Source organism: Musca domestica, unplaced genomic scaffold (genome assembly GCF_030504385.1).
Source record: "Musca domestica strain aabys unplaced genomic scaffold, Musca_domestica.polishedcontigs.V.1.1 1, whole genome shotgun sequence".
NCBI classification, from domain to species: Eukaryota; Metazoa; Arthropoda; class Insecta; order Diptera; family Muscidae; genus Musca; species Musca domestica.
In genome coordinates this window covers 50700867-50725830 of record NW_026712114.1, presented here as the reverse complement: position 1 = coordinate 50725830, position 24964 = coordinate 50700867, and the positions used below count along the sequence as shown (strand labels likewise).

The 24964-nt window shown below is 36.6% G+C and overlaps 1 protein-coding gene across 1 annotated transcript; it reads right to left on the bottom strand.

The window, feature by feature from the left end:
* Positions 1 to 520: 520 nt before the first annotated feature.
* LOC109614385 (putative uncharacterized protein DDB_G0290521) lies at positions 521 to 24268 on the bottom strand. Its single transcript, XM_020039803.1, has 2 exons — positions 23671 to 24268; positions 521 to 1450 (listed from the first exon to the last, which is right to left on the bottom strand). Exon 1 carries the CDS (start codon positions 24205 to 24207, stop codon positions 23818 to 23820), a length of 390 nt encoding a protein of 129 aa, XP_019895362.1. The 5' UTR covers positions 24208 to 24268; the 3' UTR covers positions 521 to 1450; positions 23671 to 23817.
* Positions 24269 to 24964: the final 696 nt, after the last annotated feature.

Sequence of the window (24964 nt, the reverse complement as noted above, 5' to 3'; positions counted from 1 at the left end):
ACCAAAGGTTCTTCTCATTGAGGGCCAAAAGGTATTTTAATATAAGACCAAGTAGGTATTTTTATAGAAGACCAAAAGTACTTCTCAGAGAAGATCAAAAGGCCCTCTCATAGAGCACCAAAATGTCCTCTCATTTATGACCGAAAGGGGTTCTCATAGAATACCAAAAGGTCCTCTCAATGAAGACTAAAAAATTCCACTTACAGAGGACCAAGAGGTCCTGTCAAAGACGACCGAAAGGGGTTCTCATGGAAGACCAAAAGGTTTTGTCATTGAAGACAAACAAGTCTTCTCGTACAGGACCAAAGGACATATCCTAAAATAGGCTTCACAAAGAAGACCAATACACCTTCTTTGAAAAAATAAAGACATTAAAAATAAATTTTCTTTTAACAAAGCATGTCATGTTCGAAGACATTATAAAACACATTATTTTGTTGCGGGATATTAAAAAGAATTTCAATAATATAGAAATTCTCAGAAATATATATAAAAAGGTATACTCATTTTTTATTGCATAAGGACCCTGAAAAAAGCTTTCAATATTTTCCAATAAATTTTAAGTGAAAAATGTTCTCGGAATTCGAAACAAAACAATACAATAGAAGGCCGTACAGAATAATAAGGTATTGCATAAAATTCAAACGAAGATGAGGAAACTAAAAACAATTTGGATATTTGCTATCCTTTATTGCTTGTGTTATAAACCTCTTAGTATTTACGTTATATTTTTCTGAGTTCTATTTTTTTCTCCTTGCATTAATTTGGATTATTTTGATAGGTTTTTTAGTTTTTCTTTTTTGTTGGATTTGCTATTTACATTTCTTTTATTAAATATATAAATTTTTATGGATGATTGTGTCCTTTGGAAACCTTTGCTCACACAAACATACATAAAATTCAAAATACTCTTTCGTAGTAAAACATAAAATTAGATGGGATGTCGACACTCACATTTACATACAAACATGCAAACAAAGAAGGCGAAGGACTCGAAGTCTAACCACAATAAATGAAATGTAAATGAGAATAAAAAGAGCCAAACAAAGTTAGTGATGATTACAGGTTTATGAGTGTTTGGGGCAAATGCCCATTTCCTTCTTCCTTGCTGGAGTCACACATATATGAGTGTGTTTTATGCCTGTATGTGGGTACACATATCCTTACTAGTCATTTAGTTTTGTTTAACTTACAAAGTTATGTTTGTGGGGGAGGGGCGGTCTTCGTGCTGTTTGTTGCCTGTGCCGTTATTCTGTGGTTTGTGGTTGCAAAAAGGCAGTTGTGTTGTTTTTGCTACTTTTGCAAAAATTATTAAGTACTTTTTATTACTTTCGTTCTTATTATAAACTAAATCTCTTTAATTTACTTTTGTTGATTTTATATATAGCTGTGTATGTTTATACCTGGCATGTGTGAGGAAGTTCCCTTGTGGTAAAGTGCTTTTGGAATGCTGGAGAAAAATAAAAAGAAAATAGAAAAAATATATTATTTTTATTAACGTTATTATAGAAGGTATATATAGAAAATTTAAGAGTTCTTAAAAGCTTAAATTTTTGTACCAAAACATTTAATTGAATGAAGTGGATAATGCCACTAAAATCATCAAAGTTCTGTTATATGGAGGCTATACGAAGGCTACGCCCTGCACCCATTAGGAACTTCGAATTTCCGTTAAAAAATGTGACATAAATCATGAAAATACCGAATATCTGGAGGCACAGTTATATGGGGACTATACCAAAACTTAAACTATATTGAGAGTTCTATGAAAGGATGTTTCTTAAATAATGGGAACACATATTGCCAATTTAAAGCAAAATTGTTCGGAAGCTAAAGTGATTTCCACAGACGGACAGATAAACATCGCTGAATCGACATAGAATTTTATGCTGATCAATAAAATTTATACTTTGTGGAGTCAAAATTTTTGAGTAAATGGCCAATTTTTAAAAAGAATAATTATTGGCCTTCTGTTAGAAGATATTTGAGAAAAAATAGCTTGGTCATTGGTATTTTGGCTAAGTCCCGACGAAGCGCTTGCTTGAGGTGATCGACACTTTGGTATTTTTTAGTGCCAATCTTGCTTTCCAAAATACTCCAGACACAATAGTCGAACGGATTGGTATCCGGAAATGAAGCGAGGAACCTCATTTTGTAACCATTCTTGAGTGGCGCGTGCTAAGTGCTATAGTGCTGAGTCGTGTTGGAATGTCCAAGGTCTGCGGCCAAAATGTTTGCGTGTCCAAGGCATTAGTACACCCTCCACAATATTTTCGCGATAATATTCGGCATTTATTGTCGATTATTATCATGGCCGGCGCTTGAGTTTTGGTGGCCAACCGAAGGTGCACATTTACAGCTGAAATAAACACCATAATTTTGTTTGTTCACAAACTGCTGGCCAACGAAAGCTTTCTCATCGGAGAAAACCGAATTCAACAGTCCACCACTTTCCTCCAAGCGAAACAACTCTTTAGCTCTTTTGAGTCTATTTTCATTCTGTTGCGGTGTAAGTTCTTGTACTTTTTGGAATTTCAATGGCTTTACGCCGAGATCATTTTTCAATATTTTCCGAATGGAATATTGCGATATGGTCAGCTCACGGGCCATTTTCAGCCACTGCTACGCGGGTTTCGATCAAGTCACTACTTTACTTTTCAAACTATTTCTGCTGATGTTGCTGTTTTTTTCCGTCCACTTCCTTGACGTCGGGCTACGATACCAGTATCACGGTAACGAGCGATGGTACGAGACACAAAATATTTATTCACATTTAAATGCTGGAGTGTTCTAAAAATGGCCACTTGTGGTTTCCAGCCAAATATAAAGAAATCACGCTATCACGCTTGAATTCCATCACGGATAACTTTTTTTTCTGGAAAATTCGCACCAAAATGCTTTTGTACGCTTGTAAACAATATAATGAGGAGTGACTGGAATAATTTTAACAGCTGTCGGACGAGTGGCTGACAAATGACAGTAGTCTGAAGTTGGTTGCAGTTTTTTCATATCGCCCTGTATATTCATGATCAGTATAAAATTCTAAGTCGACTTGACGATATCCCCTGTATGTCCGTCTGTCTGTTGAAATCACGAAACAGTCCACATTATTTGACGTAGAGCTTTAAAATTTAGCACAACACTTTGTAATATATCCACTTTTCGTTTATTGCATAGGCCCCATTTAACGGTACCTCCAGATTTTTGCCACATTTTCCACGGATATGTCTAAAAATTGGTATTTGTAGTTCGTAATGGGTTCTAGCTCCTGTGGTGGAATATTGTATGTATAGGACCACGTTATTGTATAGGCGCTATATAAGGCTACCTCCCGATATTTGCCACATTTTCCTACGCATTTGTCTAAAATGTGTTGTTTGTAGTTCTTAATGGGTTCTCGCTCCGGTGGTAGAACATTGAATATATACGTCCAAGTTTTTATATAGCGCACATATAACGGCACCCACCTATATTCTATATTTATACCCTACACCACAAGGTGGTCAGAGTATTATGTCTTTGTGCATTTGTTTGTAACAGACAAAAGGAAACGAGATAGACCCATAGTTCCATTTAATGATCTGCATATAATCACATTCTGAGTCGATTTATGCATGTCCGTCCGTCCGCCCATGTATTTTTGTAAACAAAGTACAGTTCGCATTTATTGACCTATCCAGAAGAAATTTTGCACAAATCATTTGTTTGGCCCAAGGACGAACCCTATTGAAATTGGAGATAATCGGTCAAAATTTAGATATAGCTCCCTTATATATCTTCGTCCGATTTGCCTTTTATTGTGCACCAAACGTGTAATATCAGCCCGAATAGTATGGAATTTTGCACGTACGATCAGATTGGACCTGAAAATAAGTATGCCAAATTTGATCGAAATCGGTTCAGATATAGCTATAGCTCTCATATATTTTGTTCATCCGATTTGTTATTTTTGTCCTCCGCAGCCGTAATATGCAGTCTGTAACAACAATATATAGAGTAATATATCAAATACAGAATCAAATATATCAAATCAGAAATATATTTGCTAAATTTTATCGAGATCGGTTCAGATTTGGATATAGCTCCCATATATAACTTCGCCCGATTTACCTTTGATTGTGCACCAAACGTCTAATATTTCCCCAAATTGGCACATGCGACTGAATTGAGTCTAGAAGCTAGTATGTCAAATTTGGTGAAAATCGGTTCAGATATAGCTATAGCTCCCATATATACTGTTCATCCGATTCGTTATATTTGTTACCCGCAGCCGTAATATGCACTCCGTAACAACGATATTCAGGGAAATATATCAAATACAACTCAGAAATATCTTTGCCAAATTTTATCGAGATCAGATCCGATTTGGATATAGCTCCCATATTTATTTTTATCCGATTTCAAATTAATTGTGCACCAAATGGCAATACAAGTCCGAATTTAAAAGATATGAATGCTTCGGCAAATTTAGTCCTTTGAACTTTAAATTATAATTATAGTCATAGCATATATGATTGAATTCTCCCATAAAAACTTTTAATTGTTATGCGTAGCTCCACTAAATTAGCAAAGTGGTGTAGGGTATCATAAAGTCGGCCCCGCCCGACTTTAAGACTTTCTTTACTGGTTTTGTTTTTACAATTTACCACGATTTTTTTTTTAAATTTGGTATTTAAGACTCGCAAAAGATAACAATCCTCACTCACTTTATGGTTATCCAAACGGTCTTGAAGGAATTTATAGCTTAAAGTGGAACACGCTTGAATTCAGATTCTTTTATGTAACAATTTTTATACCCTCCACCTTGGAAAGGAGGGTATATTAACTTTGTCATTCCGTTTGTAACATCCTTAAATATTCGTCTTTGACCCCATAAAGTATATATATTCATGATCAGCATAAAATTCTAAGTCGATTTAACGATGTCCGTCTGTCTATCTGTCCGTCTGTCTGTCTGTTGAAATCACGATACAGCCCACATTATTTGACGTAGAGCGCCAAAATTTAGCAGAGCTATTTGCATTGTGTCTAGGATGGTTGGTATTGAAAATGAGATATATCGGTCCACGTTCTGGTATAGTCTCCATATAACGGTACCTCCCGATATTCGGTATTTTGATGATTTATGCCACATTTTTTCACGGATTTGTCTGGAAATTGGTATTTGTGGGTCATAATGGGTTCCAGCTTCGGTGGCGAAACATTGCATGTATGGGTCCATGATTTGATATAGCCCCCATATAACGGTACCTCCCGATATTCGGTATTTTGATGATTTATGCCACATTTTTTCACGGATTTGTCTGGAAATTGGTATTTGTGGGTCATAATGGGTTCCAGCTTCGGTGGCGAAACATTGCATGTATGGGTCCATGATTTGATATAGCCCCCATATAACGGTACCTCCCGAGGACCCATTCCTAGTTCGTGTGGCGAAACTTTGTAATTATAGGTCCACGTTTTGGTATAGCCCCCATATAACGGTACCTCGCGATATTCGGTAATTTGATAATTTTTGCCACATTTTTTCACGGATTTATCTGAAAATTGGTATTTGTTGGTCATAATGGGTTCCAGCTTCGGTGTCGAAACATTGCATGTATGGGTCCATGATTTGATATAGCCCCCATATAACGGTACCTCCCGATATTCGGCATTTTTATGGTTTTTGCCACATTTCTTCTAATGTTTATTTTACCCTAAGGTGGAGGGTATTAAAAGTTTGGCCCGGCCGAACTTAATGTTTTTTACTTGTTTCTTTATTCAATAGTAGAGAATATTTATTTATAATTTTATCCCGGCCCAAATTAATGTTTTTTACTTGATCTTAATATATTTTCTAAACCCCATTCTTTTCTTCCTGAAAAGGTTATGATATTTTCCTATTAATTTGAAAATATTTTTCATCAGATGTGCGAACATTTTAAATTGATATATTTTATGCCTCTTTTTTATCGTTTTCCTTTTAGTTACACAGAATCATCTCACACTCAATTCTGGCGTCCTCTAGAATTTCATTATTAGCATCCTTTTCACAGTGAATTGTTTCGCACACGTATCCCATATTAAAGGATTAGCTGTAGACGTGAATGTGGGTATGAAATATATATACACGGTCAAGTGCCTCAACCGCAGAAGGTCTGACATAAATTGGTAGCCTCCATACACACACACACACACACACACACATCAGTTTGGGCAAACTAAACCGCAAAAGTTTGTTTTTGTTTTTTTTGCGTTTATTTCAAATTTATTTTATTATTGATGGAAAACTGTTGGCTTGTTTTTATTTTTGTTGTTTTTGTTGGGGATACGAAAATATTCTTATTAATAAATTATGATATAGTAAAAACAAAAAAAAAAAATGAAAACGTACGATCGAAGCAAATGGTAAGAATAACCACAATTCGACATAGTCTGCCAGCTTTCCCATAAACTTATATTTTATGGTAAGGGGAAAAAACAAAAAGGGGTTACATATTAGAGTGTGTATGTGTGTGTGTGTTTGTCTACATGTCGATGTTTGTGGTTAGAATAAAGGTCAACTTTCAGTTGGCCATTAAATATTTGCCAGTTGTTAGGTGTAATTCCATTATGGATTTGGGATTAGCATTCGCCGGTCTACAGTTAAGTGAATCATAAATATTTGATATGCATACATGAGTTGAGGTATCAGAAATATTTAATATTACCTTTGACCTTTGGTACATTTACACCAATACAACGACACAGGTGTAACATGTGGTCTGAAATGATGGAAGCGAAGTAGTTTAATCGGAATATTGTCTACTTCTTCGCAGTTATAGGAATGAACATGAGAATATTTCAACGCACCGATGGATATTGGCAAAAGTAATTGGAATAAGGTGGAGTTTTTCATAATGTTGAAAAAATGAATATCTGCATAACTATGTTATCGACATGGTATCACGGGTACCTACCGAAGAACTGAGAACAGGATAACAGGAACCGTCAACAAACTTCGCTCACTTCGGAACAGAACATCATTTTGAATATTAAGAAGGGAATATTTATAAAAGTCTACCCTGTCAATGGAGGAATTGGAATCTGACTGATAAACTCGATTCTACAAAAATTGGACTTCAATGACAAGTTCCTTTCAGAAGAAAACTTGATCCGCTGGTCTATAAGGGTTCCATACGGTTTACTTACAATCGTCTATAGAAACTTACTACAGACCGGCCATTTTATTTGGATGCAGACAAAGGGTTATAAAATATCTTTTAGGGTCACTTTGTAGGAGAACATAAGGACTTCTTATCTGCCTAAAGTAATTCTGTTTGGAAAGTGTAAATATAAAATACCTACGCTCATTTGTATCTTAGGCTTCCTACACTACATAGAAGCTCAGAGAGAATATCTTATGGCAATTTATTGAAACTCTGGCCGACTGAAAAGATTTCCCTCTGGATATCTTAACATTCCAGTTTCTGTTTCTCTATGAGACTATTTTTTAGTTTTTTTTACTACACCATACCCTCACACATAGATTATCTGTCCAGCTCGTATATAAACTAGACTCTCTGTCCAGCTCGTCTATAAACTAGACTCCCTGTCCAGCTCGTCTATAAACTAGACTCCCTGTCCACCTCGCCTGTGAACTAGACTCGTCTATGAACTAGACTCCCTGCCCAGCTCGTCTATGATCTAGACTCTCTGTCCAGCTCGTCTTTGAACTAGACTCCCTGCCCAGCTCGTCTATGAATTAGACTCCCTGCCCAGCTTCTCTATGAACTAGACTCTCTGCCCAGCTCGTCTTTGAACTAGACTCCCTGTGCAGCTCGTCTTTGAACTAGACTCCCTATGCAGCTCGTCTTTGAACTAGACTCCCTATGCAGCTCGTCTATGAACTAGACTCCCTGTCCAGCTCGTCTATGAACTAGACTCCCTGTCCACCTCGTCTATGAAAAAGACTCCCTACCCACCACGTCTATAAAATAGACTCCCTGCCCAGCTCGTCTATGAAATAGACTCCCTACCCACCTCGTCTATAAAATAGACTCCCTGCCCAGCTCGTCTATGAAATAGACTCCCTACCCACCTCGTCTATAAAATAGACTCCCTGCCCAGCTCGCCTGTGAACTAGACTCCCTGTCGGCTCGTCTGTGAAATAGACTTCTGTTAGGCTGGTTAATGATATAAAGTACTAGAATTTGGCTTCCTGGCTAACACATTGAGTGTCCGCCAGCTTTTCCAAAAAATTGATTACGAGGCAGCTCTTACATTAAATGCACTCCTTGTCAGCTCGTCTATGAATATAAATTTACATGAAGTAAATTTAGACGAACTGACAGGAATATCATCAAGTAGTCTTTATAGAATTGACTCCCTGTCAGTTCGTCTAAATTGATTTCTCTTAATCTAATCTAGAGCGACTCTCTTGTACTCGTCTAGAGGGAATCCGTTCACCTTTTCTAGAGTGTCTGCCTTAAGCTTGTCAAAAAAAAGCATTTTCTATCAAAAGCTCATATATCAGAGACTTTTTATAGTCTACACAGACTTCTTTAAACATATAAATGGACTCGTGATTCAGCTCGTCCAGTTTTCCTTCGCCTGGTCTATAGGAACTTGGGTAAACTGGTCTGGAGAGCCTCCCTTCAGCTATCCTGAAGACTTGTCTATAGAGATTTCTTTCGATTCTCCTCCTACTCCATTTCTTCTATAAAATAGGCTCCCTGTAAAATATCGTCTGGAATAGGTTCCGGAATAGCCCTCTTTCAGCTCGCCTATAGAACCTTCCTCAAGAGCCTCCATTCACCTTATATGTAGAGACTTCCACAATTCGTCTATAGCGACTCAGTTCAGCTCGTCTATAGCGACTTCCTTAATCTCAATCATACAGACTATCTTCAGCTTGACATCATAAACTGCCTTTGAGACTATAAAAACTGTCACCTCGTCTACACAAAAAATCACTCTTCGATCTCCCTTAATGTTTGCATTTTTTTTCATTTTCCGAAAAATTATTATTTTATTTGCCTCGGTGCAATTTAAGTGCAATCTATGGTTATTCATTTGATTTATGCATTTGCCTTTAACAATGTTCGCCAAATAAAAGTAGTATTGCAATTCCATATCATAGGTTATTGCGTGCGCGGATTTATGAGTGTTGTTTTCAGGTATAATTGGTCACAATTAATGGGAAGGTTGTCAAAATTATACCAACAAGATAAATGGCCAAATCGAATTGGATGTAAATGGCAATTTCAAATGCTTTCTCAAAGGATAAACAGTAACATAAATTTTTGATTTTATAAATTTATTTAGGTCCTTGAAATGCTTATAAAAGACATTTAGATTAAAATTTCTGAATTCCCATTTCAGGATTTGCAAAGCATCATCTATAAAAATCTGATCTGCTGCTCTACAACTATTATCTTTGGTCGATCTTTAAAAAAATCGGCTTGTCTACAAAAATGTCGGTTATGTTTTTGATCTCCTCTGATCATTACCACTCGCTTCATATTATTTTTTATTTTTTTTTTAACCGCTATCCGTATATTATCATGCAAGGATTTTTTCACTCCTATTCTTTACAGTATTAAAAACAGATATTTAATGAATAATAAAGCATGGCATTATCTACACAACATTTAACACTTAATTACTGGCTTACGCAGCTAACCAAAGACATAAAACCCTGGTTAAATTATGGCACTCCCTTGACCTGGGCACAGTGTATCTTGTATCAAGCCGACGTACGTATCCTTTCAACAAGATATGCTGTGTGCTCTATCTAAACAATCTAAACAGAGGAGTATGTGTAATGCTTTCATTATCAATCTGTGTATGTATGTGTGTGAGTCTGATGGTCTTGAATAAATGATAGTTTTAACAGGATAACAGTTTCGCAAATAAATACCAGAAAGAGAGAGAGAGGATTATTCTTGTCTGCCCAGAAGCTCATTGCATGGCGAGAGATTTGTAGTTGTTGTTATTGTTAGTAGCATTTAACTTAAATGTCCATTTAACAAAAACAATACCAACCAGACGAGATAAACTGCAAACAAATTTAACACTCAATTAAAGTTCGAATGGTCAGCAGAAGTAGTAGAAGAATAATAACAACACCAACAACTACGACAAAGAAATCGGGTGGACAAATGCTAAATGCCAAAATGTAAATGTCCAGCAAATATAAACTTCTTCTTTCTCCATGTGGGTGATTTTTCTTCTCCTTCGATAAACAAAGGTTTTGAAATACAAACATGCCATAGGAAATAATTGATTGGATTGCTGAAATGGGCAATTGATATCCAATGACATTTACTTCGATAAATTTCTCAAATCAAATTTAGATTTATCTATGGATAGCCATACATTTCGTAAAACCAACAAAAAGTGTTGCACATTTAAGAATGATTTAAACCTTCAGATGGTCGGAGGGGAGTTCTTAAAAACAAGGAAGGTTTTTTCGTAAGGAAATAAGTAGAAGTGAAGTAGAGGGTCTCGTTAGAAAAGCTGAAGATAAAGCGGAATTAACAGACGAGATGAAGTGAAGTCTACTAGGGAGGTGAAACGAAGTTCATATTCGGTGTAAAAAAAATTGAGTCTAGTCCATAGACGAGCTGAACGTGGAGTCTAGTCCATAGAGGAGCCAAACAGAGAGTCTACTCCACAGACGAGCTGAACAGGAGGTCTAGTTCATAGACGCGCTGAACAAGGAGTCTATTTCATAGACGAGCTGAATAGGGAGTCTAGTTCACAGACGAGCTGGACAGGCAGTCTAGTTCATAGACGAGCTGAACAGGGAGTCTAGTTCATAGACGAGCTGAACAGGGAGTCTAGTTCATAGACGAGCTGAACAGGGAGTCTAGTTCATAGACGAGCTGAACAGGGAGTCTAGTTCATAGACGAGCTGAACAGGGAGTCTAGTTTATAGACGAGCTGAACAGGGAGTCTAGTTCATAGGCGAGCAGGACAGGGAGTCTCATTCATAGACGAGCTGAACAAGGAGTCTAGGAGACGACGAGCTGAACAAGGAGTCCAGGAGACGGCGAGCTAAACAAGGAGTCTAGTAGACGACGAGCTGAACAGGGAGTCTTGTTCATGGACGAGCTGAACAGGGAGTCTAGTTCATAGACGAGCTAAACAAGGAGTGTAGTTCATAGCCGATTCATTCATAGACGAGCTGAACAAGGAGTCTAGGAGACGACGAGCTGAACAAGGAGTCCAGGAGACGGCGAGCTAAACAAGGAGTCTAGTAGACGACGAGCTGAACAGGGAGTCTTGTTCATGGACGAGCTGAACAGGGAGTCTAGTTCATAGACGAGCTAAACAAGGAGTGTAGTTCATAGCCGAGCTGGACGAGGAGTCTAGTTCATAGACGACCTGACAGAGAGTCTAGTTCATAGACGAGCTGGACAGGGAGTCTAGTTTATAGACGAGCTGGACAGGGAGTCTAGTTTATAGACGAGCTGGACAGGGAGTCTAGTTTATAGACGAGTTGGACAGGGAGTCTAGTTCATAGACGAGTTGGACAGGGAGTCTAGTTCATAGACTAGCTGAATAGGGAGTGAAGTTCACAGACGAGCTGGACAGGGAGTCAAGTTCACAGACGAGCTGGACAGGGAGTCTAGTTCACAGACGAGCTGAACAGGCAGTCTAGTTCATAGACTAGCTGAACAGGCAGTCTAGTTCATAGACGAGCTGAGCTGAACCGGGAGTCTAGATCATAGACGAGGTGGACAGGTAGACTAGTTCATAGACGACATCAAATAAATCTTATGACAACCTTAAGTTTCTTTTAGATATAAGCCTGGTCAACTTCGTTTAAAAAAAGCACCCTTTTGATACAAAATTTAACATCGTTGAAGGGTATACATTCTCTACATACACATCTTGCTGATATTTGGCCAATACTAATAGTTCGTGTTGCTCTCTTAGCATAAAATTCAATTAAATTTGCAAATACCGGTCTTTGTGAAAAGTTTATTTATTTCTTTTTAACTAAATTTTCGTAAAACTTTATCATATTACATTAAGTTAGACATAGACAGGATGACAACAGACGCCTCAAGGGATATTAAGAAGTTAAACCAGACAGAGAGAGAGAGAGAGAGAAAATATGTTTGCAATGTGTCATTTCGTGCATTGGCAAGTGGCGAGGAGGAAAGAGTTGTGACCAACAAATTTTTCCTCCTGAAAAGGATACACAATCAGATAACATGGAGCTTTAGCAAGTTTTAGAGTTTTCAATTATTCAAATACGCAGAGACTCAAATTTACACGCACACACACTCTCTCTTAGCCATGCAAGCATATGTTGTTATTTACGTAATTTCCCTGAACCGGGCTAAGACAAAGTTTTCGTCGAAATCATTTGAATATAATTAGAAAGTTTTACTTTTCGAATGACTGGCTATGGCATTGGATTTTGTTCTTCGTTGAACTAAATAAATTAAATCATTGTAACTGGAAACGAAAAATTAACAATTAAGATTAATTAGTTTGTTCAACTTAAGGTCGAGCGTTTCGAATCCTGTGCGTCTGTCTGCCTATCTGTCTGTCTACAGGCAATATTTTTCCTTTTGATTTTTCAAGTCAAGGATTATTGAAACCAATTGGGCATTACAAATGTGAATCGTACGAAAGAAATTAAATTGCCAGGAATTGAAGAAGACAAGTGGAAAAGTTATTACAATCTGGATACCAATCAACTTTTGAGAGGAACTTTCTATGGATTTTTTGTGTTTTGATTTTTCACCAAAAGTGGATTACAGCATTTTATGGTCTGTTGACTCTTTAAGCACGGCATTGAATTAAAACTTTATTAAATTAAATACAGCTTGTTATTAAATTCTGTAAATGAAGGACACTTATAAATGATGAGTGGGACAAACCAGGCCAGATTAACGGTTCGTTATGAACGAGAAAAAAGTTTGTCCTTTACAGATAACTTGAAGTTAGACTTTTTATAGACGATCTAGAAGTAGGTTTTTAGTTAATGAGCTCAAAAGTAAGTCTATTCTATAAACAAGATATCAAGGAGTATATAAAAGGATTCTATTTTGGAAGACTATATTGAAAAGGAAACTATTCCATAGACGAGCTGACAATTCTACAGAAAAATCGCAAGAGATTGAGATGATCCTTTGAAATGACCATAATTTGGAACAGGTACAGTACAGGTCACATTTATTGTCCGATTGAGATGACATTTTCCCTAAATCGTTTATTTGGCCCAAGGAAATTGGAATTTGTAACAATCTTAGTCTCATTTAAATTTTATTGCGCGCCATATGTATAATATCCTCCAAATAGCATGTATTTCGACACAAACGTTAGTATTCGGCCTAGAAGCAAGTGCTCCAAATTTGGTGAAAATCGGTTCAGATATAGCTAGAGCTCCATACCTCAGGCCAGAATACCTCAGAGCAACATTCGGGCAGTGTGTGACGGTTTCATTGGCCGTTTGAAGAGCATATTTCGTGCCAAAGGTGACCAAATCGAACAAATCTAAACTTATTCTAAGAATTAATGCTATTTCCGACATTTTTTGCTTTCATTCAATAAAATTTAAAAAAAATATAAAAATTATGGCGTTTGACTTTGTTGCGGTTTTTTAGTTCACCCTGTATATTCAGTATATTGATGATTTTAGCTGAATATTGTAGTGGCCTTTAACAAAAGTTACCTATGCAAGTCCACGTCTTTCTATGTTTGGCATTATTAAAATTTTTATAGAATTTTTAACGGATTTTATTTTTTGAAAGGTTCCTAATTCGTTCCAAATGATGGAGGTTATTCAAAGATCGGCCCGGACGAACTTACTGCTTTTATTACTAGTTGTCTTTCTGACGCCCATAAAAACATATCTCAAACACAGTTTTCTAACGTTTTGACTCCTTTCGCGATATATTAATATTTATATACAACTGAAAGCTAGATCAGGGCCTTACAAAATACGGAATGATTTTTATCTATTCGCGATTTTCAATCTTGAGCAAAATTCATATTGAATATTTCGAAAAGTAACAATACCACCACAAAATAATATATCATCATTAGCTAATATGCCATCACAAAACACTCTAATGTTCAACATATCGCGCAGAATATTTCATGTTTTTAAACAAAAAAAACGAAACCAAAGCCATAGAAATATATATATGTTTCATCCGATTTTAAGTTTAAGTCCCTCGCGCTCGTAATATGCACTCTACAGCAATGATATTTGGTAAAGATATTAGATACAGCTTGGGAATACATCTGCAGAATTTTGTCGACGCTCAAGGCATCCTTAAACACCACCACGAAGATGATTTTTCAAAAAAAAAAAAAAAAAAAAAAACATGTAATAAAAACATTAAGTTAGGCCGGGCTGAATTTCTAATACCCTCCACCTTAGGGTAAAGGAAACATTATTTATAAAAGTATCTGAATTTAAGCGTGGTTGACTTTAAAATTCATATACCAGTAAGACCTTTTGCATAATGCAGTAAAACTTATCAAAATACCATAAAGTGAGTTATATCTGGGCCATACCAAAACGGGAACCTCCATAGACAATTTTATACTTCAATGATTGTCATCGATCAAATCTTCTAAAATACTAAATTTGAAACAACTTTGTGGATAAATGTGACTAGGATTATCAAAATACCGAATATCGGTGGGTATCGTTATATGTGCGCTATAGGAAAAGATGAAACTTAATGTTTAATGTTCTGCAACCGGGCTAGAATACATTATGAACTAAAACACAATTTTTTTTTTATCAAAATATCGAATATCGGCAGGTACCGTTATATTTGGGCTATACCAAAATGTGAACCTACACATACAATGTTTCGCCACACGAGCTACAACCCATTACGAACTACATATAGCAATTTCTGGACAAATCCGTTAATAAATGTGCAAAAATACCGAATATCGGGAGGTACCGTTATATGGGGGCTATACCAACACGTGGAACTATACATACAATGTTTCGCCACCGGAGCTAGAATATGCTAAGGATGCATTTCCCGGGCGCCTAATCTCCCGTTTTAGCGATTTGCACTGGCCAGCAAGATCGTCTTATTTGACTGCTCCAAACTTCTTTTTGTGCGGCTTTTTGAAGTCGCTGGTTTATGTTAACAAGCCTCAGATTTTTCAGCTCTTAAAGACAATATCCGTCAAGAATGTGAGGGCTTAGGGCCAGAAGATTTGGTGAAAATGATGGAAAATGCCTTAAAAGACCTCAAATGACAAAATAGCGTGGCGACGGCCATCATATTAATTGATGTAAAAAAACTAAAAGTCCAACTAAAAATAATCCACAAGAAGAATCTAAGTTTTTCTTTTTTTATTTAAGGCCAAAAAAAGATCGGAAGTTTACTTTTGCGTTTGTATATCTGCATCCGATTTTACGGTTATTGAGCACCAAATATGTAATGGCAGTTCATATTTATAGTTCGGAATCGACACTATAGCCTGTGGCAGAAAATTACTACTGCCGACCCAATGTCTTTGTATAGCTCCCATATAAAGGTTTCATTTAACCGGTTTATTTATTTAATTATTTATTTTTTTTTTTTGTTTGAGAGTATTAAAAGTTCGGCCGGCTGCTTTTTACTTGTTGTGTTGTATTTTTATTCACTGAAACACATATAATGGATTGGATATACCCAGCAGAAACTTCCATTACCAAATACTGCGTTTACCAATTTTGGCAGTCGCAGCTATTTACAAATAGAAAAGAACATGTCACCTTAAGTTTTTTTTTTTTTCAGATAAGTAAAACAAGTATTTTTTAATTTAAGAATCTTTTTTTTTGCTTACTACTGCTTAGCAAAATTCTCATTATCATATAACAAGTTCATTAAATACATTCTGGCACTAATAACTACTTACAACCCAGTATTCTAATCGATTATATGTGTCGCAAGAATACAAGCAAAATAATCTACTGTCATTGTGCGCTGGAAATGAAGCGAGGAACCTCATTTTGTAACCATTCTTGGGCGGCGCGTGGTGAGTCCTGTTGAAATGTCCAAGGCTTGCGGCAAAAATGTTTGCATGCCCAAGGCTTTAGTACACCCTCCACAATATTTTCGCGATAATATTAGGCATTTATTCTGATGCCACGATCGATTAATACGAGCGGAGAGCGACCATCGGCTGTTATGGCGGCCCACACATTTATTCACATTTAAATGCTGGAGTGCTCTAACGAATAACTTTCTTCTTAAAAATACTGACCAGAATGCTTTTGTACGCTTGTAAACAATATAATGAGCTGTCACTGGAATAATTTTAACAGCTGTGGACGAGTGGCTTTGAAATGACAGCAGTCTGAAGTTGGTTGCAGTTTTTTCATCTCTCCCTGTATAACTATATTATTCGTCCGATTTGTTAATTTTTTATTTGTTATATGAAGCTCTACTAAATATGCAAAGGCACTTTTAGACTTTTTGAACTGGTTTCATACCAAATAATGAGTAAGGGCTGCAGGGTGTAAGTAGTTATTTGCAAGTTTTAAGTGAACTCCACCAACATTTTTATACCCTCCACCATACTATGGAGGGTACATTAATTTTGTCATTTCGTTTGTAACTCCTCGAAATACTCATGTCAGACCCAACAAAGTATATATATTCTTGATCAGCGTAAAATTCTAAGACGATTTAGCCATGTCCGTCTGTCTGTGTGTCTGTCTGTCTGTTGTAATCACGCTATCTTTCGAACAAATTGAGATAGAAGGCTAACATTTTGCACACATGTATATTTTGCCAGTAGGCAGGTTAAGTTCGTAAATGGGTTATGTAGGTCCAAGTCTTCATATAGCCCCCATATAACGGTAACTCTCGATATTCGGTATTTTGATGATTTTAGCGACATTATTCACCGGAATTGTTTCAAATTTGGCATTTGAAGTTCGTAATGGATACAACAGCCTAAGACAGAAAATTATCTGTGCAGGTCCACGTCTTCGTATAGCCCCCATATAACGGTACCCCCCGATATTCGGTATTTTGATGATTTTAGCGACATTATTTAACGGAACCGTTCCAAATTTGGTATTTGAAGTTCGTAATGGATACTACATACTAAGTCAAAAAAATAACCATGTAGGTCCACGTCTTCATATAGCCCCCATATAACGGTACGCCCCGATATTCGGTATTTTGATGATTTTAGCGACATTATTTAACGGAATCGGAATTTATTGGCATATGAAGTTCGTAATAGATGCTGCAGCATAAAACAGAAAATGGGGCATGTAGGTCCACGTCTTCGTATAGCCCCCATATACCGTACCCCCCGTAATTCGATATTTTGATGATTTTAGCGACATTATTTATCGGGATTGTTTCAAATTTCGCATGTGAAGTTCGTAATGGATACCTCAGCCCATGCCAGAAAATTGTCTGTGCAGGTCCACGTCTTCGTATAGCCCCCATATAACGGTACCCCCTATATTCGATGTTTTGATGATTTTAGCTACATTATAAACAGATTTTTCTTCACGTCGTCGTATAGGCATTCGGTATTTTTAAGATTTTAACAGAATTTTTAACGGATTTTATTTATTTATTTTTTTTTTTATTTTTTTATTAAAATTTCGGCCCGGCCGAACTTACAGCTTTTTTACTTGTTTATGCTTCAAGTTGAAAAATATAGGATTGAAGCATGAATATTTACTGATTTGTGCTAAGGGTTTTCTTGTTATTAATCCATTCCTTTGCCCGGACGGCAATTTGGTCGACACTTCCATGACGTTTTTTTCGTTAGCCTTTCTTTGCATTTCAATTTGATTTAATGTTTCGCTCGTAAAGGCACAAAGATAACATTAATTTTTTAAGAACGCGAATCGTTGTTTGTGTAAAAAAACACACAGAATAAAACATAACGACTGAGATTGATGTATTTTCGTAGATATAAGTATTCCAAACACGGCCAACATTACACTTACTTTTCCATGAAATAGTCAGATCCTGCTGTAATTTATTTAAAACATAATATTCTGTCTTTCTTTTAAAAATTTAAAAATGCTATCAATTAAATATTCATACAAAGTTCATCCCATTCGACGGCATACTGAACTTGTAACATTTATGAATTGCCCAGACATGATGCCATTAGCCATCTCTCATGTTGCAAAATCTTACAAATGACATGCATTTGAAATGCAGAACTGCAGTATTATCTATGGCCTCCATTGCAACACATATTTCTCCATAATACCTCCACACATCCCTCTCCCTTCCCCCCTGTTGGTGTAAAACACCTCCCTGATACGTGTTAGTTATTAGATCAACATCTAAGCTGCTTTCAGACCTCATCTCGGATCTTTCCATGAATACTTTACAATTATTATCAGACAATAGAAAAGGATATGCGGTACTACATTTGCATATTTATTCCGGTCGTGCGTGGTAAAGTTGACTCTGTAGTTGGATGGATGCACACAACGGAATTTGCATGAGGACCACCAAAAGGAAATCCATACAAATGTGGCATTATGCAGCAGTCAGACACAAACTTGGCAGGAGGTCCCATGGAAGTGGCATTGAACATGTTATGTGTGTCTATGTGTATGTCAGTGTAGGTAAATATCCCCCTAATCATCTGTCAAAGTTACTTTTGTGTTTGTGTGTAAAATCAACGATGGTTAGAAAGTATTTGGGTGACTTTATGGGGAATAGTCGGTTTTACTGTACAAACAAGTAAAAACGGCAATAAGTGTGACCAGGTCGAAATTTAAAATTTATCTGGGGAAATTTCAAAATGACAAAATAGAAAATGTGTCTCAACTTTAAAATTCAACCCTTCCAGGACCCATTAGAAAAAACTTCTTACCCATTGAGCACCCAAAATGCCAAATAACAGTTATTTGTTTGAAATTGTGCCTGAGACCACCAAAATAACGAAAAAAGGGATACAAGGAGGCTTAAGTATATATTGAAGGGTTTGCATGGTTGGTTTTTGTCTTATTGTAACATTAAATTACTGCAAATTTCTTTGAATATTCTGATTAATTGCAAAAATCCGAAGGTGTCATCTTATGGGGGATTAGTGAGAACCCAATATTACGGCCCAAAATAGCAAAATAGGTTATATATTATTTAATACAAATACTTTACAATTTCTGTTAATCGGTAAGAAAATGCGTTATATATGATGCCTACAACAAAGGGTGCACATGAAATGTGCAATCGCAGCAGATTCCTTTGGAAATGATAGCAGAAATTTTAAAAATAAAATAACCAAAAATGCTTTAAGTATGGGTCGAAATTTTAATACTCCCCACCATAGGGCAATGCAACCTATTAAAAACGAGTTATAAAGTATCAGTAGGTTTTGCCGACAGATGTATACTCCCAGCCAGTGTCTGTTTTTTAAATATACAGGGGGAGATAAAAAAACGTCAACCAAATTCAGACTGCTGTCATTTCTAAGCCACTTGTCCGACAGCTGTTAAAATTATTCCGATCAGAGCTCATTATATTGTTTACAAGCATAGAAAAGCATTTTGGTGAGAATTTTTCAGAAAAAAGTTGTTCGTGATGGAGTTCAAGCGTGATAGTGTGATTTGTTCATATTCGGCTGGAAAACCACAAGTGGCTATCGTTAGGGCAATCCAGCATTTAAATGTGAATAAATCTTTTGTGTCTCGTACCATCGCTCGTTACCGTGATACTGGTAGCGTAGTCCCACGCCAAGGAAGTGGACGGAAGAAAACAACAACATCAGCAGAAATGGTTCGAAAAGTAAAGAAGCGACTTAATCGAAACCCGCGTCGCAGTGGCCGAAAAATGACTCGTGAGCTGAATATGTCGTGTTATTCCATTCAACAAATATTGAAAAATGAGCTCGGCGTAAAGCCATTGAAATTCCAAAAAGTGCAAGAACTTACACCGCAACAGAAAGAAAGTAGACTCAAAAGATCTGAAGAGTTGCTTCGCTTGACCGAAAGTTCTGAACTGCCGAATTTGGTTTTCTCCGATGAAAAAAACATTCGTTGTCCAGCAGTTTGTAAACAAACAAAATTACCATTTTTACTTGCCAAAGTGCTCAACTGAAAATGTGCACCTTCGGTTGGCCAACAGAACTCAAGCGCCGACCATGGTGATGGTGTGGGCTGCCATAACAGACGATGGTCGCTCTCCGCTCGTATTAATCGACCGTGGCTATTCTGAATGCCTAATTTTATCGCGAAAATATTCTGGACATTTTGGCCGCAGACCTTGGATATTCCAACTGGAATCAGTACAGTCGCACTCAGAACACACCACCCAAGAATGGTTACAAAATGAGGTTTCTCGCTTCATTTCCAGCGCACAATGGCCTCCAAAATCTCCGGATACCAATCCGTTGGACTATTGTGTCTGAAGTATTTTGGAAAGCAATATTAGCAATAAACAAGTAAAAAAAACATTAAGTTCGGCCGAGCCAAACTTTTAATACCCTCTACCTTAGGGTAAAAGAAACATTAGAAGAAATGTAGCAAAAACCATTAATGCCGAATACCGGGCCAAAACGTGGACATATAAATACAATATTTCGCCATACGAACTAGGACCCATTATGACCCACAAATACCAATTTTTAGACAAATCAGTGAAAAAATGTGGCAAAAACCATCAAAATACCGAATATCGGGAGGTACCGTTATATGGGGGCTGTACCAAATCATGGACCCATACATGCAATGTTTCGCCACCGTGATTTCAACAGACAGACAGACAGACAGACGGACATCGTTAAATCGACTTAGAATGTTATGCTGATTATGAATATATATATTTTATGGGGTCTAAGACGAATATTTAAGGATGTTACAAACGGAATGACAAAGTTAATATACCCTCCTTTCCAAGGTGGAGGGTATAAAAATACCAAAGTGTCGATCGAATGCTAATTACGCGTTTTACCAACTTCTTAACTATTCAAAATTCAAAACAGAAGGAATGAAACTATATATCCCAGTTTCACATCATATATTGTTATAACCTCCACCTTGTAAAGGAGGGTATATTAACATTGTCATTCCGTTTGTAACATCCCTAAATATTCGTCATAGACCCCATAGAGTATATATATTCATGATCAGCATAAAATTCTAAGTCGATTTAAAGATGTCCGTCTATCTGTCTGTTGAAATCACGATACAGCCCACATTATTGGCATAACAATTTGTATTGTGTCGAGGATGGTTGGTATTGAAAATGAGATATATCGACCCACGTTGTCGTATAGCCCCCAAATAACTATCGGTATTTTGATAATTTTTGGCATATTTTTTTACGAATCTTTCATAAAATTGTTATATTTGTAAAACATAATGGGTTCTAGCTCGTGTGGTTAAACAATGTATGTATAGGTCTACGTTTTCGTATAGCCCCCATACAACGGTACCTCCCGATATTCGATATTTTGATGATTTTTGCCACATTTTTCGAACTGTAAGTTTGTAGATAATCGGATGCTTATTTCGTTTTTATGAGCGTTTTTGATCATTCAAAATGTTGACCCCTTTTGTGGGGAAGGTACTTGATGGAGTTGACCGATATTGTACTATAATACTGATTCAAATACTAAAATGTGTATTGTTTCATTTTGTTTGCAATGACTGAGGAAGGTTCCAGAAGAAGTTCAACCGATATTGTCCATATCCGTACTCGATCTTAAAACTTGTGTAAAATTATTACTATCTACTAAGTGTGGACAAAATCGAATACTCCCTTTAAGAGTTATCATCTACACCATTCAGACATACGGATGTAAAGGAATCGCTGAAACTGATTTCATCCATAGAGACTTTAGGTCCAAAGCCGTTATCTTGATGAGGAAAATTTTGGAAATAAAGACAGCGAGGCGTGTTGAATATAGACTGTGGAAGGCCTTTATAATGGTTATTATGTTTTTAAAACAGGTCTGGAAAAAATATACGAGCTCTTGCAGCTATAAACTATTTATAGCTAAAAAAAGCCGTAAAACATATTCCTTCAAAACACGTCATATTTATATACATTAGAAGGTCTTTGGTTTTTAGAAGGATGTTATATAAATAATCCTTGGAAGGTCTGTATATAGAAGACATTCAAATGGCCTTCCCATTATAGAATACCTTTAAATATTCTTTGAAGCATAGAGACCATTGAAAAGTTTTCTATCTTGTGATGATATTCGAAAGATTCTTTGATTTGTCTTTACCTTTACCTTTGTAGATTTTCAGAAGATTTTCTACCTACACAATTACATAAGAAAGTTCTACAGCGTATTAATACTTTTACCATAGATGGATCACCCAGGTAAAGTTCTTTCTCTAGGAAATATTGTTTTTATAAAAGAACCAGTAAAGAAAGTCTTAAGGTCGGGCGCGGCCGACTTTATGATACCCTACACCACTTTGCTAATTTAGTAGAGCTGCGCATAACAATTAAAAGTTTTTATGGGAGAATTCAATCATACACACTAAGATTATAATTATAATTTAAAGTTCAAAGGACTAAATATGCCGAAGCATTTGTATCTTTTAAATTCGGACTTGTATTGCTCATTTGGTGCACAATTAATTTGAAATCGGATAAAAATATATATGGGAGCTATATCCAAATCGGAACCGATCTCGATAAAATTTGGCAAAGATATTTCTGAGCTGTATTTGATATATTTCCATGAATATCGTTGTTACGGAGTGCATATTACGGCTGTGGGTAACAAATATGACAAATCGGATGAACAGTATATATGGGAGCTATAGCTATATCTGAACCGATTTCGATCAAATTTGGCATACTTATTTTCAGGTCCAATCTGATCGTACGTGTAAAATTATATATTATTCGGACTAATATTACACGTTTGTTGCACAATAAAAAGCAAATCGGACGAAGATATATATGGGAGCTATATCTAAATGTTTACCGATTATCTCCAATTTCAATAGGGTTCGTCCTTGGGCCAAACAAATGATTTGTGTAAAATTTCATCTGGATAGGGCAATAAATGCGAACTATACTTTGTTTACAAAAATTCATGGACAGACGGACGGACGGACATGCATAAATCGACTCAGAATGTGATTCTTTGCAGATCATCAAAAGGAACTATGGGTCTATCTCGTTTCCTTTTGCCTGTTACAAACAAATGCACAAAGACATAATATCCTGACCACCTTGTGGTGTAGAGTATAAAAATCATCGGATTATACCTAACTATTTTGCAACGAAAAATGAAAAAAAAAATCTTAAAAAAGATAATTAGAACGTTTTTCTATGTTTTCTGAACAGGGCTATTCATTGAGTGATATTGCTATATTATCAATTGAATTTCTATTGAAGGTCTTCTTTGGTACTGCATCTTAATGACTTTAAGTGATCTAGATTTCCGAGGAGATTCTGAGAGTATCCCTTCATCCCTCTACATCAATTAAAAATGCTGATTTTTTGTTTCTTACACTTTCGCTACTTAAATTTTGTAACTCAATTTTCATTTGGAAATATTTCCTGTTTATAACCATGAAATAATATTTGTGATCCTCATGCCACTGCATATTTTCGCGTTCAACTAACTTTGAAATTTATTGTGTCAACGTGCTAGTCTTTAAGTATTTGTATGTATATGTTGCTGGTGTAATGTAAACTATTTGCCAAGACGAAAGGGAAACTTTGTCTGATTCGCTCCGTGCTTTGAAGTTGAATTAAAACAAATTACCTTTTAGTTAAGGAGCCGCAACATTAGCAGGTTGGAGAAAAAAACAATAACACAAACACAAAGCAAGCAGCATTTCCGTTACCCGATATACGGACGCATCCTTTAGAGTAAGTTTCAGCAGCAACAGGACGAATCTTTGCACATTTTCTATGTTTCCGTTGTTTGTGGTGTTGTTTGTGCATTTGCATGCTCGGCACCATCCAAGACCGAAGCTGATGCTGAAGCCGTTGCCGAGGGTGACGATGCGGAAGATGGCTCTGGTGTGGTACTGGTATTGGAAGCTTTACGGTTAGCTGTTGCATGTTGGCGCACAGCTGGTGTGGGAGGTTGATGCTGATGGTGTTGTTGGGTTTGGGTTTGGGATGGCTGCTGTTCCGAGAACGGCATGCCCGATGCTTGGGGTGCTATTGTTGGTGTTGGCGGTGGCAAAGGTGAATCGGCAGCGCCACTGGTACTGCCACCTCCAGTACTGCCACCGGCTGTTGTGGTATTGCGCGTAAGAAACCAACAATTCATCGGTGTCGGTTTACCTTTCATCACGACTGGTCCACGATATTCCAAATTAAATGATTCATCCTGGTTGATCTCCTCGCAAAGTAATCTGCAAAATGCAATAAAAAAAGAGCAATGAAAACGATGATGATGAAGAAAAAGAAGGAGAATATGAGAAATACGTTAAATAAAGGCACGCTCGTTGATGTATTCGAAATGTGGAGAAATAATATATGGCGAAAATAGCTCGCTCGTAAATACAGAGCGTATAATAAAAAGGAAGCTGTAAGCAAAGAAGATTAGTTATTCACATCATTATCATCAGGAAAAGGGGCGGATGGTGAAAAGTGGTTTCAGGAGGTTACAAGAGTGGAAGTAATTGTGAAGGAAGAATTGAAAAAATACATATATTTTTTTAAAGTAGGTCCTCTATTCTCTTTCTATGAAATGTACAATTTATTTAAAGTAATGAAAGTCAAATGGAATAATTAAGGTAATATTTGTATACCCTTCACCATACTATGGAGGGTATATTAAGTTTGTCATTCCGTTTGTAACACCTCGAAATTTACTTTTTAGACCCCATAAAGTATATATATTCTTGATCAGCATAAAATTCTATGTCGATTTAGCTATGTCCGTCCGTCTGTAGAAATCACTCTAGCTTCCGAACGAAATAAAGTAAGTTGATAAAATTTTGCTTAAATGTGTATTATGTCTGCAGAACTTCTGGCATTGAAAATGGGTCATGTAGGTCAACGATTTGGTATAGCCTCCATATAGTGGTACCTCCTATTTTCAT

What these genes read in the sequence shown, in the direction of transcription:
- LOC109614385 (XM_020039803.1), bottom strand. Translation starts at nt 24,207, where the DNA reads ATGAAAGGTAAACCGACACCGATGAATTGTTGGTTTCTTACGCGCAAT.